Below are 16,517 nucleotides of genomic sequence, written 5' to 3' on the forward strand. Positions count from 1 at the left end.
GTACAGCAATTAACCACTGAGAAGAATATATGCAGTGTATTACTCCTTGAAACTGTACTTCCGATTAGATTTGAAACTGTCTCATTGCTATCTGTTTATCAATAAAACTTTGGAAAAAAAAATTCTGCAAAGTTTTATCTCTGACTATAACATCTATACAACATAATTGTTTTCTTCATGGCATGGACATTTTAGTAGCATCCTACTGACTTTTGTCAAGTTTGTATGATTATGAGCTTCCTCATGAACTACTGTTAATGTCTTTAATCTCCCTCAATACTGTACATATCTTCTGTTCATTAAGCACTTAATGTCTGTTGACTCCTAAGCAAAAGAAGTTAAGACAATTCTTAATATATCCAGCCTTAAAACTTTCATAATAAAAACTGGTTATGGAAAATTTTTAATTTTTTTATAGTCACACAAAATTTTTGGACAGCATAGCATCCAGTGAAGAGGAAAAGTGAATGTGCCAACAACTTGGAAACTGTTAAACTCAGATGAAGATTAGACAATGGTTTGAGAAGGATATAAAGGTTAAATAATAAATCACTTTGGAAATAATACAGTTGAAAGGCTACAAGTTGGTTATATTTTCTCAATTAGAGTATGTCTTCTGATTTAAAAACCTTAACTAGATATGCAGCAAAACTGCAAACTGGTTATATAGCAAATATTTAATGAGGTTATTAGTTCAAAATCCTAACAACAAGCCATGAAGCTAGAAAATCCGTCAAATGTGTGTAGGTGGGACTAGGCTTCAGTGCCTAAAGCAAACAAGCTACCTCACTCCTGAGATACACATCCTGTCTGGTTAAGGTCAGCTACTAGTCACTAGGCAACCTAGTGTCATGTGTTACTAACTTTGCGAAAGTATAAAGGACCGTTTTGTTGTTGTAAAAAAAGGAGGGGGTACACAAAACTAATAGTGTGTGTGTGTGTGTGTGTGTGTGTGTGTGTGTATACACAAGATAGGACAGATATATAGCTACTTTCTCTTAGTTAATTGAGAAGAAAAGTTTGTACTAATATTGTTTAGACAAAGATATCATGTCTGCATCTTGTCCTCTGAATAACTACTATGAAGACAACAATATGCATTAATTATTGTAACTGTCCTACTAACCTGTGATGAAACTATGTCATTGCTATTTTATCTTTTTTTCCTCATTAAAATGAATTTTTAAAAAGCCTAACAATATGCCAAGAAGACATAACAGAGAAATAAAATCAAACATAAAAAAGACCTTTCTTTGAGTGGGGAAGAAGGTGACAAAAATACAAAATCCTGTAACACATAAACATATAAAAATTCCAACAACAAAACAAAGGGATAGGGGCTGGGGAGATGGCTAAGTGAAATAAGCACCTCCCTGGCAAGCGCAGGGGCCTGAGTTCAATCCCCGGTTCCACAAGAAAAAAAAAAAAGGAGATATCCAGATGACCTCGGGTCTGGCAAAGACTTTTTAGCTGCTGCACCACAGAAATGAAGAAGTGACATGCTGGACTTCATTAGAATTAAAATTTCTCTGCAAAACTATAAAGAATGAAAGAGAAGCTACAGAGAGAAGAAAAAAATACTTGCAAATGGCATTTCACATAAAGGATTGTTATCAAAGATATACAAAAAATTTTAAACTCAATAACACAAGCAAACTGATTGTGAAAATAGCTCAAAGATCTTAACAGATACCTTTCCAAAGAAAACACAGCATATTAAAAAATGTTCTACATCATTTGTCAAATGCAAATTAAAATAACAATGAGATATCCTATGTAGAAACCTGCTAAAATAGTCAAAATCCAGAACACTCAAGAGGCCAAGTGCTGGCAAACAGCAACAGGCTCTCTATTTTTTGCTAGTGGAAATGTGAAATGCTATGGCCACTTTGAAAAACTGTTTTGTGGCTCCTTAAAAAAAAAAAGAAAAAATACCCTTACCACACAATCCAACACTCATGCTCCTTAGTATTTACCCAAAAGAGATGAAAACATCACAGAATAGCTATACATGGATGTTTAGCAGATGTCCATCAGTAGATGAATGGAGACGCCATGGTACATCCAGACAACAGAAATTTATTCAGCGCTAAAAAGAAATGGGCTTTCGTGCCATTAAAAAAGACATGAAGGAAACAATTTTTTTTTTAATGTATTTTGTATGGGGTCTCACTACGCAATTTGGACTCCTAGATCCTCCTGTTTTCTGACTCTCCCACAATGAGATTACAGGCATGCTCCACCATGCTGGGACTCTGGCCAGCTCAGCATGCCTGAGGGCGGGGCCAGCACAGTATGTGGTGCTGGGGATTGAACACAGGTCCCTGTGTTTGCCTAAGTAGGTGCTCAATCCTCTGAGCTATCTTGTTGGTCCCTTCGAAAGAAACAAACTTTTAAAAGGAGGTAAAAGAACCTAATCTAAAAAGATAAATTGAAAAAAATAAATAAAATAAAATAAATAAAAAATAAAAAGATAAATTGTATGATATCAACTAAATGGCATTCTTGGATATTTTTGGTTTTGTTTTTTTGCAGTACGGGAGATTGAACTCAGAACCCTGTGCTTGCCAGGCAGGCACTTATTCTACTAAGCTATCTACCTGGCCCTAAATGTTAAAAGGGCAAAACTATGTAACCAGTGAAACAATTAGTTTTCACAAGACCACGGGGAGGAAGAGATGAATAAATGTCCCAGGGAAGACATGGGCGATGGAAAGCACACTCTGTAAGATAGTATAATGACAGATAATGTGGACTGGACATGTAGCTAGTGGAAGAACACTTGTTTAGCATGCCTGAGGCCAGTACTGAATCCCTGCCATTTCAAAAAATAAATAATAAATGCAACCATCTGTATTTAAATTATAACTCAGATTTCTATCTTAAATATGGTTTGGTTTGGGGTTTTTTGGGTATTTTGTTTTGGTTTGGTTTTTTAAACAGTCTTTCTATGTTGCTAAAGCTACCCTAAACCCTTGGACTAAAATAATCCTCTACCCTTGCATTCTGAATAGCTGGACTAGAAGCACAAGCCACCGTTCCTAGCTATCTCAAAATTTTACATGATGCAGATACAGATTTATTTAAGATAAGATTATACATCCATAAAATCAATCTACTGTACCTAACAGTTGAAAGGAAATTTTAAATAGGTCTTTTGCTGAAAAATCCCTAAATTTCCCTGAAAAACAGGTCTTTTCATAACTGTGAAACCGTATTTCTAAAACTAAGTATTGTTTTTAAAAGATCTTTCATCTTTTTTTAGGTTTAAATTACTTCATTTACCACAATGTATGTGTTTGTAGGAATACACCACTGTGAAATATTATTTAGTTAATATATATAATTATATTAGACTTACTATTTGTACCTTAAATTTGTTTGCCTTCAGAGACTTTACATTTTGATTTTAACTGGTTAATGTCATTTTTTAATAGCCAGGTTTGTATAAAAAGATACACTTTTACAGAAAATGAATTCCTTTCTGAATCAAATCAAGTTCAATTTTGCTATTTCAAAACAATTTGCTCTCAACTGCTGATTTGGAAATTTGTCATCTGTGAAAATTTAGTCTACAAAGCTTCTCTAAATAAGGAGGGGCTAAAGAGAGGGCAAGGAAAATGGAAAAGAAACAAACCAACTTATACATACGTACAAATTCCCTCTGATGAATGTGATCACTATGTCTGTCTAAAATGTACCAATAAACTTAATTTTAAAGAAGTTAATTCACTGCAATATGGAAGGAAGAACAAATATAAAAATTGCTGGGACACACTAATCAGCTAGTAGCAGTTTTAAATGTACCTTGTATTACTTCATCATTGCAACTATGTCAACTACAAGTTTATAATGTTATAAACTTGGGAAACTAATTTGCTACCAGAAGACTAGTGTGGAACTATGGTAAACATATTAAGAGGATCATTTCCTACACTTCAGATACGAAAATTATAGGAGCACTTTAACTAGCAAAATACATAATATCTATATAACAATATATTCCTACTTATGTATTTTCAATTAAAGGTTTTATTAGTTTTGTTTATTTTTGAGACACAGTCTGGATATACAGTTCAAGCTAGCCTGGAACTCACAGCAATCCTCCTGCTTCAGCTGCTGGTGTACTGGGATTAAGGTAATGCTACTACTCCCAGCTTAAACTACACATCCTTTGGAGGTTTTTCTGTTTTTGAGACAGAGTCTTGCCATGTTCCAGGCTGACTTTAAACACACTATGTTCCCTAAGTTGTTCTCAAACTTACAGTCCTACTGCCTCCCAAATGCTGAGTTCAAGTCCAGCCTGATCTACACAAGACCTTGTTTCAAAAATTAAACCAAAATACAGATTTCTAAGCCATAAATTTAAAGTAGAGGTTCCCAAGCCCAGAAACCTCTCCTTTCAATCTATGCTTGACAGGATAAAAACTAAAATTTTTAGCATGGAATAGAGCCACAATTGCACACTGCTCTCCTCTCCCCCTTCCTTATATGAAGACACTACATTGCACACCTCAACTGAACAGAGGCCTCAGAGACAGCTGGCCAGCTATTTGTCCAGAAACAAAAGCATAATAATAAAAGAACCAAACCAAAACAGGTACTGTCTTCTAGAATCTCTTCTCCTGGAACTCCCCCTTTACTGAGCTCCTTCCATTGGACTGGTGCTCTTCACCATGGGGTTACTTTTTACACAGCACTAAGCTATCTCCTTCTTTAAAAATAAAACTACTTTCTTTATGAAATAGAGAGTAGAGTAGAATTCAGAAAAAAAGGAAACCTGGGAAAGGCTGATAAAAAATGAGAGAGAGAGAAACCACTGGTTTTTTGAGACAGGGTCTCCCTAAGTAGTTCAGGATGACTCTGAACTCACTACGAAGCCTGAGCTAAGCTTGAACCCACAGAAATTCTCCTGCCTCAGTCTCCCAAGAGCTGGAATTGCACTACTAGGCCCAGTCGAAAAAACTTTATACAAAACACTATTACCCTAGCTTTTTCTGGAGAGCATTCATAATTAAGAACACACCTGAAATTGTTTCTGGAGCCCTATCATATAATCACGTAAGATTTCAAATTAAGCAAATTTAATTTCTCCATAATTACCAAAGGTAATCAAGAACACAATGTGCTAAGAAACACTTTGATTCATTACCAATACACAACATTAAAATCACTATTTTGAAAGGTCAAAAACAGTTAAGAAGATATAACTTAGTGGTACAGTGCCTGTCTACTATGCAAGAAGCCCTGTGACCAATCCTCCACACTGAAAGAGCAGTGAAAACTGGGGGAAGGGCCGGGGAGATGGCTCAGTAGAATAAGCACTTGCCTGGCAAGTGCAAGGGCCTGAGTTCAATCCCCACTTCCACCAAAAAAAAAAAAGAAGAAGAAAACTGGGGGAGAGAAAAAGAGAGAAAGGAGGGAAGGAAAAAAGCAGGAAAGGAAAGAGGCAGGAAGGGAGGAAAAAATGCATGTACATATACAGGCAGATAGAAAGGCAAAAGTCAAATAAAAAAGCACCAAAGCAAGTGAATGGAGGAAAGTCTGTCCGACAAACCACCTTCAGTGGCACCGCGGTCCAGTACACATCAATTATCCAAGACATGTCATTTCTCCTTCCCAAACTTCAGCCCTATGCTCACTCACTATTCCGTGACCCCTGCTCCAGTCAGGAGAACTATTATCTCATCTGAACTTCATAGTCTGCCTCAAGCCTCTTTGCTTTGAGTGTTGCCTACCAACCAATCCTCCTCACTGTCAAATGAGTGGTCTTCCCATTCACATCACTACATGGGTTAAAATTAGAATTTTCTTAATGTTTCAATATTAACAGAGAAAACATTTACCTTATCAAATTATGTTAAATAACTTACATCATAGAACAGTTTTCTATCAGCAGCTAGACGTTTAGATGCTAGTGTCTTAGTAACATGATAGAAGGTAAGTAACGCTCTGTGCTGTCGAAGATCATCTTGAACTTTCACAGACTCTATAAGAGTGGGAATGAGTTCAGGCCACTGTCTAGGGCAATCCAATCTAGCAACTTTCGCAATTAGCACTGCAATCTGAGTTGCAATCTAGAGAGAGAAAATTTAATCATCAGAAATTAATGTACGAAATCAAAGCAATGAATCAGGAATGTATTCAGTTAAAACATACCTTTTTAATTATGCATTTGACAAAAATGATTAAACTTTCACATAACAAATACTTAAGACAGTGGTTCTCAAACTGCAGAAACATACAACCCTAGCTAGTGCCTTTCACAAGCCTGACGTCTTGCTTCTTCTTTTCAGTATCAAGCTAGTTTTCTTTATACGCATCTATCAAAATAATATATCACAGCAAAGCATATAAAGAAGCAGAAATAAAATCTAGATGTCATCGTCATTCTAAAATTTGTCTTGTTTTGGAAAACAACTGTAACTGCACATTTCAAAAAATACTCTCTATGTTAACAAATTATGTATAGTTTCATTATTTTTAAAATTAGTAACTTTAGATTTCTTAGTTTTTATTTCTAAGATGGTAAATATCAACAGATACAATCTTTTTAGGTCTTCAATTTTAGCAATAATAAATAAAAGATCTGCAGCTATAAAGAATTCACTGATTTAAATGTAGAAATTCATATCAACTATTAATATACAATGCATTTCTACAGTTACGCAAATTTCGATTGACAGAATACACAGGCAATAGTTCATCTCTCAATCACCCAGAACCCAACCCAACTATCTTATGCCCTACGGAAAATAACTCCATTTTCCATTTCACATCTTCTTTATCAAAACAAAGAACTGAGATCATCTAAACAGGTCAAGATAAAACCATATCAGAACTAATGCCAAATATAATGTCCTTTACAGTTGAAATAAACAAGTAAAGTACATTACTGTTTTGGAAAAATTAAGACTTTTTATACCTATGAGCAAAACCAAACTTACTCTTGTAAGAAAACTTCACTATGAGGGGAAATCTGTTCTACTATCTTCAGCCCCCTAGTAATTTATTATGGCAGCCTTGGGAAACTAACATAACTAAAAATCTAGTAGCCAGAACACAGGAAACTAAGTCTTACAGAGAAGGGAATGAATTATGATAAATCAACCATTTCACCTTTAGGTATTTATCCACAAAAAAATCAAGCTTCACTATAAGGTAGATCTACCATCTACCTGCCTCAAGAGAATAGAAATTGAAAATGACATGTGTACAGAAAAAAGATAAAATCCTGAAGCCATCCTGTACTTTAAAAAAAAAAAAAAAAAAAATTAGAAAATACATCATCTTTAAATTACTCAAATTAATTTCTAGTTTCATACCACCAGGCCTTCAGCATGCAATAAACTATTTCTTCCTGTTTAAAAAAAAAAAAAAAAATCCTATGCAGTAAGAAGACAATTATTTAAAGATTTGCTTAAGTATTGGCTCACAAACAGAAGCTGAAATATACCAGCATATTTTTAAATGGTTTCTGTATTTCAAGTAATTAAGAGCCAAATTTAACCAAAATTGCTAACAGCTACAAATGGATCTCAAAATTTTAAAACAAAGGGACAAGGTGAATACCAAAAAAAAAAAAAAAAAAAGAAAAATCACAAATGGAAATAATGAAGGTTTTTAATGCCAAGAAATAGATTAACTTGGGGGGGAGAAAAAACGAAAATTAATAGACGAAAAGTAATTAGCATTCATTCTCTTACTAACCTGGTTTATTGGTTCATTGAAGTTGGTGATGAGCCCTGCACGTAATGTAGATTTTTCTTCTTCTGAGAGAGCACTATAAAAAGATAAATTTATTACACAAAATAATGCCACCTAATAATGAACACAGGTAAGGACTATAAATTTTAACAACAAAAAGCCCTTTATAAATATAGCCCTGATTGCTTTTAGTACATTATTTCCATTATTTAAACTCTGCCACCTCAGGTGAAAAAATTCTTTCACAAATGAGTAAGCAAGAAACACAGAACAGTAAACAATACAAACCCAGGATAATTAATATTTTGATATTCACTTCATTAAGGTAAAAATCTGACATCTACAAAAAAAGTAACAGTTTCCAAATAATCTGTATTAGTAAACAGTATATTAGTCTTCCACTAGCTTCTTTTCTAAAATCTGAGTGAGGCTGTTCAATGGGAAAGGGATTTAGAATCAGAGAAAACCTGCAATGGAGATTTCAGAAATTAACTGGTTTAGCTGGGCACATACTTGTAATCCCAGCACCTGGAGAGGCAAAGAAAAGAGGACAACAGGTTTGAGTCTCCCCCAGTCAACTTAGTGAGCCTCTGACTCAAAATAAATAAAAGTGCAAAAGCCTAGGCTCAGTACCCAGTACAAAACTACAAGGAATTAAAAATTTTGTGTCTGTATAGTTTTTATCCATGGGCACCTGAATGAAGACAACAAAAACTGCTGTATTCTCTCATAATTCAGGTGCCTAGAATTCCAAAACTGAGGTATTAGCTCACTCTGAAGGCTCTGGGAAGAAATCTTTATTTCTCCATCTTGGACAAAACTAAACAAAAAAAGGGGATACAAATGAAGGACCATTTTGTATCTGTATATGCAAAATAGTATAGTTATGCAGCTACTTAGTTCAATGAGAAGAAAGATTTGTATTAATAGTGTTTGGACAGGATATCATATCTGCATCTTGTACTGTGAATAACCACTATGAAGACAACAATATGCAATGTATTAATTAGTGAAACTGTCCTATTCAGTTTTGAAACTGTTTCATTGCTATTTGTTTCTCAATAACATTAATAAAAAATAAAAATAAAAACAAAAAAATTTAAAAAAGAAATCTTTCTTTCTTTCTATCTCTAGCACTGGGAGCCTATCCTAAGTGTTTCTTGGTGTGTAGATGCATCACTCTAATCCAGTGATGGTGAGCCTTCTAAAGCTTTCACTGATAACAAACAGCCCACTACAACACACATGCCACAAGTTCAGCACCACTGTTTCAATTTCTGCCTCCACTGTCACAAGAACTTTCTCAAGTCTCATTTCTTATAAGCTGCTCCAGAGTCTTCAGCTATCAGGTATGTGGTCATTTATTATGGCAGCCTGAGGAAACTAATATAACTAAAAATCTAGGTAGCCAGAACACAGGAGACTAAGGTCTCAGAGTGAAGGCAATGAATTATGATGAGACTATATATTTCACCTTTAGGCATCTACTCATCAGAAATCAATCTGAAAGCAACAACTTAAAAGATTAAAGAGCTCACTAAGAAGAATATATGCAGTGTGTTATTTGTTGAAACTGTACTTCCGATTTGATTTGAAACTGTCTCATTGCTATTTATCAATAAAATTTTGGGAAAAAAAAAAAGATTAAAGAGCCAAGAGGAGATTTCAGTAGATCATATACTTCTACAGACTAAAGGTTTGGCACTGTGAACTAAAGCCAGGGTCTCCCACTAAGCTAGAACCCCATCCCACCCCCCACAACTTCACTTTTGAGACTGTGTCCAAGTGTCCAGGGTGGTGTGGAACTCCCTATCCTCCTGCCACAGCCACTCATGTAGCTGATTTTACAGGCATGTACCACCATGCCCAGCAAGGCAGTATATTGGCAAAACTCTAAGGTTTACAGTTGAAACCCTGAAAACCCATAATCATACAGAGTTAACCACACAAAAGTCCACACCTAACTACATTGAGGTTTGCCTTCTATTTGTTTACCCAAATTCTCTGTAGAGAAAGGTAACGAATTTAAAACCTCTCAAATTTTAACTACACTATGTTTAGCATTCAAATAGAATTTACCAGACATATCAACAAAAAAGAATGAAAATCAAACACGAATAGAAACAGGAGTAGTGTACAGACACTGTAGTTATCAAAATCATTCTTAAAACATTTAAGAATAGTTCAAGAGAAGACATGAAAGATGGAAACATGGATACAGACAATAAGTATCTACTTTTATTCTAAATATCAAAGATAAATCCTACCAGGTGTGAAGGCATACACCTGTGATCTCAGCACTCAAGAGGCTGAGGCAGGAAATCACCATGTGTTCCAGGCCAGGGTGAGCTACAGAGTATGTTCAAGACCAGTTTGAACTACAAAGTAAGACCCTGTCTCAAAAATAAATAAATAAATCCTGCAATTGATAAACACAGTAAGTATAATAAATGCAATAGTAAAACAGGTCAGCAGAAAATACCCAGACTGAAGAATGAGGGGGCAGCAAAAAGCACTTCTGTGTTTGAGTCTACTAACAGCTAACATACATTTAAAAAACACAAAGTCCAGTTTGTGAAGCAGAAGACAAATGTTTTGTATATGCACATTAAAAGTTCTCAGAAAAGGTTTTTCCAAGTTTTAAGGCTTACAGAATTTATGGAGCTACAGTGCCATCTACTGGAAAGCAAAGCTTATACTAATCATTTCCCATCAGATTCCAAGGTCAAGTCTTCATTGCCTTTCCCTGCATTACACAACACGCAATTAAGTAGTAAGAGAAAACTGCTCACTTAACCATCTGTAACAGTTATAACTGCATTTGAGATCACAAGTGTACACTAACCACTCCCACACAGGGACAAAAATGCAATAGACTCAGGACTTAATATACGGCTAGTTCAGCAGTAAGTCAGGATTTCCTGTTGAACAGCATTTTTCAAAATCCTAACATCATACTTCTTAAAAGGTGGAAAAAAAAAAAGAAAAAAAGGTGTAAAACAGCTTTTGTTCAACAGAACTTAATCATCCAGCATGATCTTTACAAACAGACGGGTAAAAACATACATGGAACAAACCCCAGGGAAAAAAAGAAAGCTCTGTCCGATTGGAATTACCTAAGTACAATACTTTCCATCAGTTCTTTTTTTTTTTTTTTTTAAATTTATTTATTTATTTATTCATTGTGTGTGTGTGGCCAGCTCAGCCCACCAGGGGGCGCGGCTCGCTGGCATGTGGTGCTGGGGGATTGAACCGCGGTCCCTGTGCTTTGCCAAGCTTGTTCCGAGTAGGTGCTTTAGACCACTGAGCCATCTCTCCAGCCCTTTCCATCAGTTCTTAACACTCTTTTAGGGGGTACAAGTCTCCCTTTAACTATCATTTACTTCGCAAGTTTCCCTGTCAGACTTGTGTGGAGGCCAAAGTTAGCATACTTACGTACAGCTGAAGTAAGCACTAATCCATTCTTTTACATACATTCTACACCATCAATTTGTAAATTTTTATACTGGGGAACTGACAGAACTTACTGCGGTGCTACACGTCTCCAGTAACGGTCAATTCCATGTTTAAAATACAGCACAGCAAGCCACCTTACATTTATATCCAAACTGTGATTGGTAAAAATATTCTGTAAATAAAAAAGTTAGAATTAATGTATGATACATTAAAAGTATAGTTAATATACCCACAATAAAGTATGTGTAGATTTTTTAATTTAATGCTTAAATTTTTTTCACTACCTAAATCATATTAATATTTTCTAAATATAAAGTTTTACAATGCACAAAAGAAAACATGTTCAGTGGCAGGTTCAGTACTTCACTGAGTAACAGATACATGTACATTCATAAAATTTTCCCTAGTAAAAAGTTAAACCAGGTAGGATGGGCCACACCTGCAATCCCAGCACTTGGAAGGCTGAGGAAGGAGGATCACCAAGCTCAAGGCCAGTTTGGGCTACAACATGAGTTCAAGGCCTGCTTGAACTAAATAGTAAGGCTCTGTCTCAAAGAAAAAAGTTGGAAATAAGCAAATCTAACTTCAAACTGCTATCACAACAACGACATACAAACACACACACACACACACACACACACACACACCCTAAAATAAGTACTTCCTAAATTAGAAAGAACAAGATGGATCCAAGATACCATAGACTCAAAAATCCTAAGGAATAAAAGGCTCTAGGTTTTTCATGTACATTACAAAATTACCTATTTGATAATATGGATACTCTTTATCAAAGGAATCATGTTTACAAATAAGTTTGGTAGCAGAACATTTTTAAGTGATGTTATGGTTTATGATGTATCCCCAAAGTCTCATGTGTTCATAAGTGGGGCTGTAGGGAGTCACTGGATCATGGCTGTGTAAAAGTAGATTAGTTCAGACTGGTTTAGTATGTTTCTGGGTATGGATGGGACCAACCAAGAGGCTTGTAACCTAGAATGGAATAAAAAGGGAAAGCAGGAAGACTGGCTACATCTTGACTACCTGCTATGGACTGTTTGCCCTCTGCCACTCCCCTCTGCCACATCACCACACCTCGCTTATGACTATTAGTTTTAAAGTTCTAACAATGCATACTCTAGTTTCTCTTCAGATTGTATAAATCTTTCACCTTTTAAAGTTGCAGCAGTAAATAAAGTAAGAAATTCCAAAACTGTTGTATTTTGACCTGAAGTACCACAAGGCTAATTATAGAGTATATTCATTTAAACAAGTAGATGGAAAATAAAGACACGACAGAGATTTTCTCATACCATGTCAAAAACTTGCAATATGATGCTAGGATTAAATAAATGAGAGAACGGTATATTCTTTAAACTTCTAAAAAAAAAAATCAATCTTTTTTCACCTTTTCAGTTTGTTATACTCAGATTAACAAGTATGATTCTAAACAATTTCCCTCATAGTCATACTTCTTAAAGAACTCAAACTTTCTAGGTAAAAAAGTTAAAATATATTATGTTCACTGCCATAATTTGGTTTTTTGCAAGATACAGTAAAGAATTTTGCTCCAAATTTGTAACCCAGTCATAAAATGCTAGTTCAGTTTTGACCCAGGTGGTAGCTGTAGTGCCTTAACCAAAAACTAAATCCCAAATAGTAGTATAAGAATTGTCAGTCTTTCAGAAGAAATGGATACGGAGTGAAGGCTTTCAAAACAAAAAGATTACTTTCATTCTGGCACTAAGAAACTAATTTTAATTAACTAAAATTTTTAAAATCCAAAAAAAGTTTCGTTAAAACACGTTGTTAAAGTATTTTATTACTTTCCATAACACCCAAGAAAAGATCAGATGTGTCAAGAAAATTAAATTTTTAGCGCACACTTCTGCAGCACATAAGAAAATGAAAATTTTAGTTGGAAAAATAACACATGTTAAAAGAAAATACACTGAGCAAAGGATATCACAACATGCCACTGCAAAGAACTAAACAACTGTGCCAATATAAATTAATTAGGGCAGGGCGAAGACAAAAACAGGAAATCATCCTACCAATAGTTCTGAGGTCAGTATTAAATGTGCTAAAATTGAAAATCATCACAGTAGACTGCCCTCTGACCAGATTCTAAACTATCCTGTTCAATTATTTACACAGAAGTGTTTCTGAAACTAAATCATTATGTCATAAGTAATATAGCCAAAGCAAACGACTTCTTTGCTATATGTTATAATTGTAAGGAAAAAGGAAGATCTCAAATGTTGATTCATCAGTTATTTCTTAAACACATTCCTTAAGCAATACTTTAAAGTAATAAGATAAAGGTAGTGGCAACTACAGCCAAACATTTGGATCAATTTCCCTAAATTACAAATAAAGGTTAAGTTTTGAGTTATATTTTTGTACTGCAACTGGGGATCAAATCCAGAGTCTCATGTATGCTAGGCAAATGCTCCATCACCAAGCTATATCCCTAGCACAAGCCTAGATTTTTAGAACAACTAAAACAAGGCTCTCTCATTTTATCAAAAATTAAGCAAACTGGGGGAAATACCGCTCGGGCCCCCCTCCTGTCCCTCTGTCAGGACAGGAGCTTTCTATTTTATGGTCTGGATGAGCTTTCTTTCTCTCAATAAATATATTCTGCTCATAAAAAAAAAAAAAATAAGCAAACTATTTTGGAACTACTTACCAGCAACACTGAATAGAAACCTGGCTGTGTCTCCCACTGTTTCAACTGCTCCTCAGCTGGTTTTAAAACAGCAGTGTCTTGGCTGGTGGCCTGTGTTAAGACCTGAAGAACTACAGTGCTGGCACTATGAAGATCCATGGAAACCTAGCAAAGATAAGTTAACGTACATGAATGTGCATTATACACAATAAACACAGCTAATAGTAAAAAGTGGAGATAAAAGCTTTTATGTTCTGAAAGGCTCCTTTATCTCAATACAGCTACTCTTTATGTTTCTAGTGATTTCTACCTTTTGTAGTTCACCACACTCTTAAACTCCTATACTTACAATATTTTTTACTCAAAATCTATTTCTCAAAGAAATTGTCTTTAAAAAAAAAAAAAAAAAAAGAAAACAAAGACTAGGCGTGGTGGCACATGCCTATACTCCCAGCACTTGGGAGGCTATAAACAAGAGGATCACTATGAGTTCAATCTATGCAGTGAGACCCTGTAGACCCTTCCCTAAAACATGTATTTAAAAAAAAAGAAAGAAAACAAAACAAAATTGTCTTATCCTGCTTCATAAACAAAAAATACTAGTAAATTTGAGGTGAAAGAGGTACAGGAAAAAAAGTTTCTAAATTCTGGTTAAATACCACGACTATAGAGATTTGCTGGATTCCAAGACTGCAGTTTCTACAATGAAAACTACAGAACTCTTAGAAAGAAAATCCAAAAAGACATCAGAAAATGGAAAGCTATCACCTACTTCTGGGCAGACAAAAACAACATATTTCCAGGACTGATGGACAGATGTAATGCAATTCTAGTCCAAATACCAACAGCATTCCTCAAGAACTAAAGAAAATGACCCTCAAATTCATATGAAATCAGAAAAGAACCAGAATAGCAAAATCAATCCTGGGTGACAAAAGCAAGGTGCAAGCATCACAATCCAGGCTTGAAGTAAAAATATTACAAAGTTACAGTAATAAAAACAGCATAATACTGGCACAAAAACAGACACAATGATCAATGGAACAAAATGGAGGATAAGGAAATCACCCCAGACGCATTTAGCTATTTGGCTGTTGAAAAAGGTGGTCAAAGGTATAGCCTCTTTAATAACGGGGGGGGGGGGGATGATTGGTCATCCGCATATGAATACTGAATTTAGATCTGTATCTCTCAACATGTATTAAACTAAAATCAAAATGGATCAAAATATCTGAATGTTAAAACAGAAACAACCTGCTAGAAGATAAGATAGGTAAAACTCTTGAAAATATTCTGAACAGAAACCAACTGATGTAAGAAATCATATTAATAATCAACAAATGGAATCATATCAAATCAAAATCTTCTGCACATCAAAAGAAACAACCAGCAGAGAAAAGGTACAACTTACAGAACAGGAAAATTTTTTCATTTGCTATTCCTCAGAAAGCTAGTATCTACAATATACAAAGAACTGAAAAAAAGTATAGACCACCACAAAATAAAAGGCCCAGGGGGCTGGAGAGATGGCTCAGTGGTCTAAAGCACCTACTTAGAACAAGCTTGGCAAGGCATCAGGGACCGCAGTTCAATCCCCCAGCACCACATGCCAGCCAGCCCCGCCCCCTGGTGGGCTGAGCTGCACACACACACACACACCTCTCTCTCTCTCTCTCTCTCTCTCTCTCTCTCAAATAAATAAAAAAAAAATAAATAAATAAAAGGCCCAATCAAAAAGCTGGATAACTAAAAATGAATAGACACTTCTCCAATGTTCAACATCACTGATCATCAGAGAGATGCAAGTTAAGGCAACACCAAGAGTCCAACTTACTCCAGACAGAATGGCTATAATCAAGAAATCAAACGGTAATAAAAGCTGGCAAGGCTGAGAGGAAAAAGGAACCTTCTATATCTTGGTGGGAACTTAAATTGGCTTAGCCACCAAGAAAATCAATATGAATATTCCTCAAAAGATCCAGATAAATTCTATGTGACCAAGCTAGTCCACTCCTAAGTGTTTTCTCAAAAGAGTTAAAGACATCATGTAACCATGGTATATACATACCCACATTTACAACAGCACAATTCATGATAGCTAAATCTTGGAAGCAGCCTTTATGTCTAGTAACACATGAATGGATAAAGAATATGGGTATTTAGACATAGTAGAGTACTATTCTGCCATAAAGAAGGATAAACTTGAGTCCTCTGTAGGAAAACAGATACATGTTGAGAACATAATGTTAAATGAAATCAGAGCCACAAGCTTAAATATCAACAATGTTTCTTTTATGAAAAACCCAAAATATAAATAAAAAGCAAAATAAAAGATAAAGGAAATAGGAATATAGATTTGGCTCAAATGGGAAGGAGATCAAGACATGAAAGGAGAGGGCAAGGGAAGAAGGAAGATGAAAAACGAAAAGCTGTGCTATGCACATGTAACAGCTCTCCACAAGGAACATGAACATTATACAAAGCAAACATGTACTAATCAAAAGTAAAAACCAAAAAGAAGACACCTAAGCTCCCAGCAGGTTACTGGGAATTCACTTTATAATAGTACCTGCATCTAAAATGGAAGAACAGGGGCTGGTGAGATGGCTCAGTGGTCTAAAGCACCTACTTAGAACAAGCTAAGCTCAAGCAAAGCACAGTGGACCTCGGTTCAATCCCCCAGCAC

General features: G+C 35.3%; 1 protein-coding gene across 2 annotated transcripts in view; it reads right to left on the reverse strand.

Moving 5' to 3' along the window:
* Nucleotides 1–16,517, reverse strand: part of Ipo11 (importin 11) — a 219,016-nt gene that overhangs the window by 185,499 nt on the left and 17,000 nt on the right. For both annotated transcript variants that reach the window (XM_004623057.1, XM_023707125.1), the window contains exons 2-5: nucleotides 13,853–13,996; nucleotides 11,235–11,335; nucleotides 7,711–7,783; nucleotides 5,874–6,077 (exon numbers count right to left, since the gene is read on the reverse strand). In XM_004623057.1, the coding sequence (XP_004623114.1) occupies nucleotides 5,874–6,077; nucleotides 7,711–7,783; nucleotides 11,235–11,335; nucleotides 13,853–13,990 (516 nt within the window). In that variant the 5' untranslated portion in view covers nucleotides 13,991–13,996. The remainder of the gene's footprint in view (nucleotides 1–5,873; nucleotides 6,078–7,710; nucleotides 7,784–11,234; nucleotides 11,336–13,852; nucleotides 13,997–16,517) is intronic.

The sequence above is a fragment of the Octodon degus genome, unplaced genomic scaffold, assembly GCF_000260255.1.
Source record: "Octodon degus isolate 3935 unplaced genomic scaffold, OctDeg1.0 scaffold00001, whole genome shotgun sequence".
In the NCBI taxonomy this organism is placed as follows: domain Eukaryota; kingdom Metazoa; phylum Chordata; class Mammalia; order Rodentia; family Octodontidae; genus Octodon; species Octodon degus.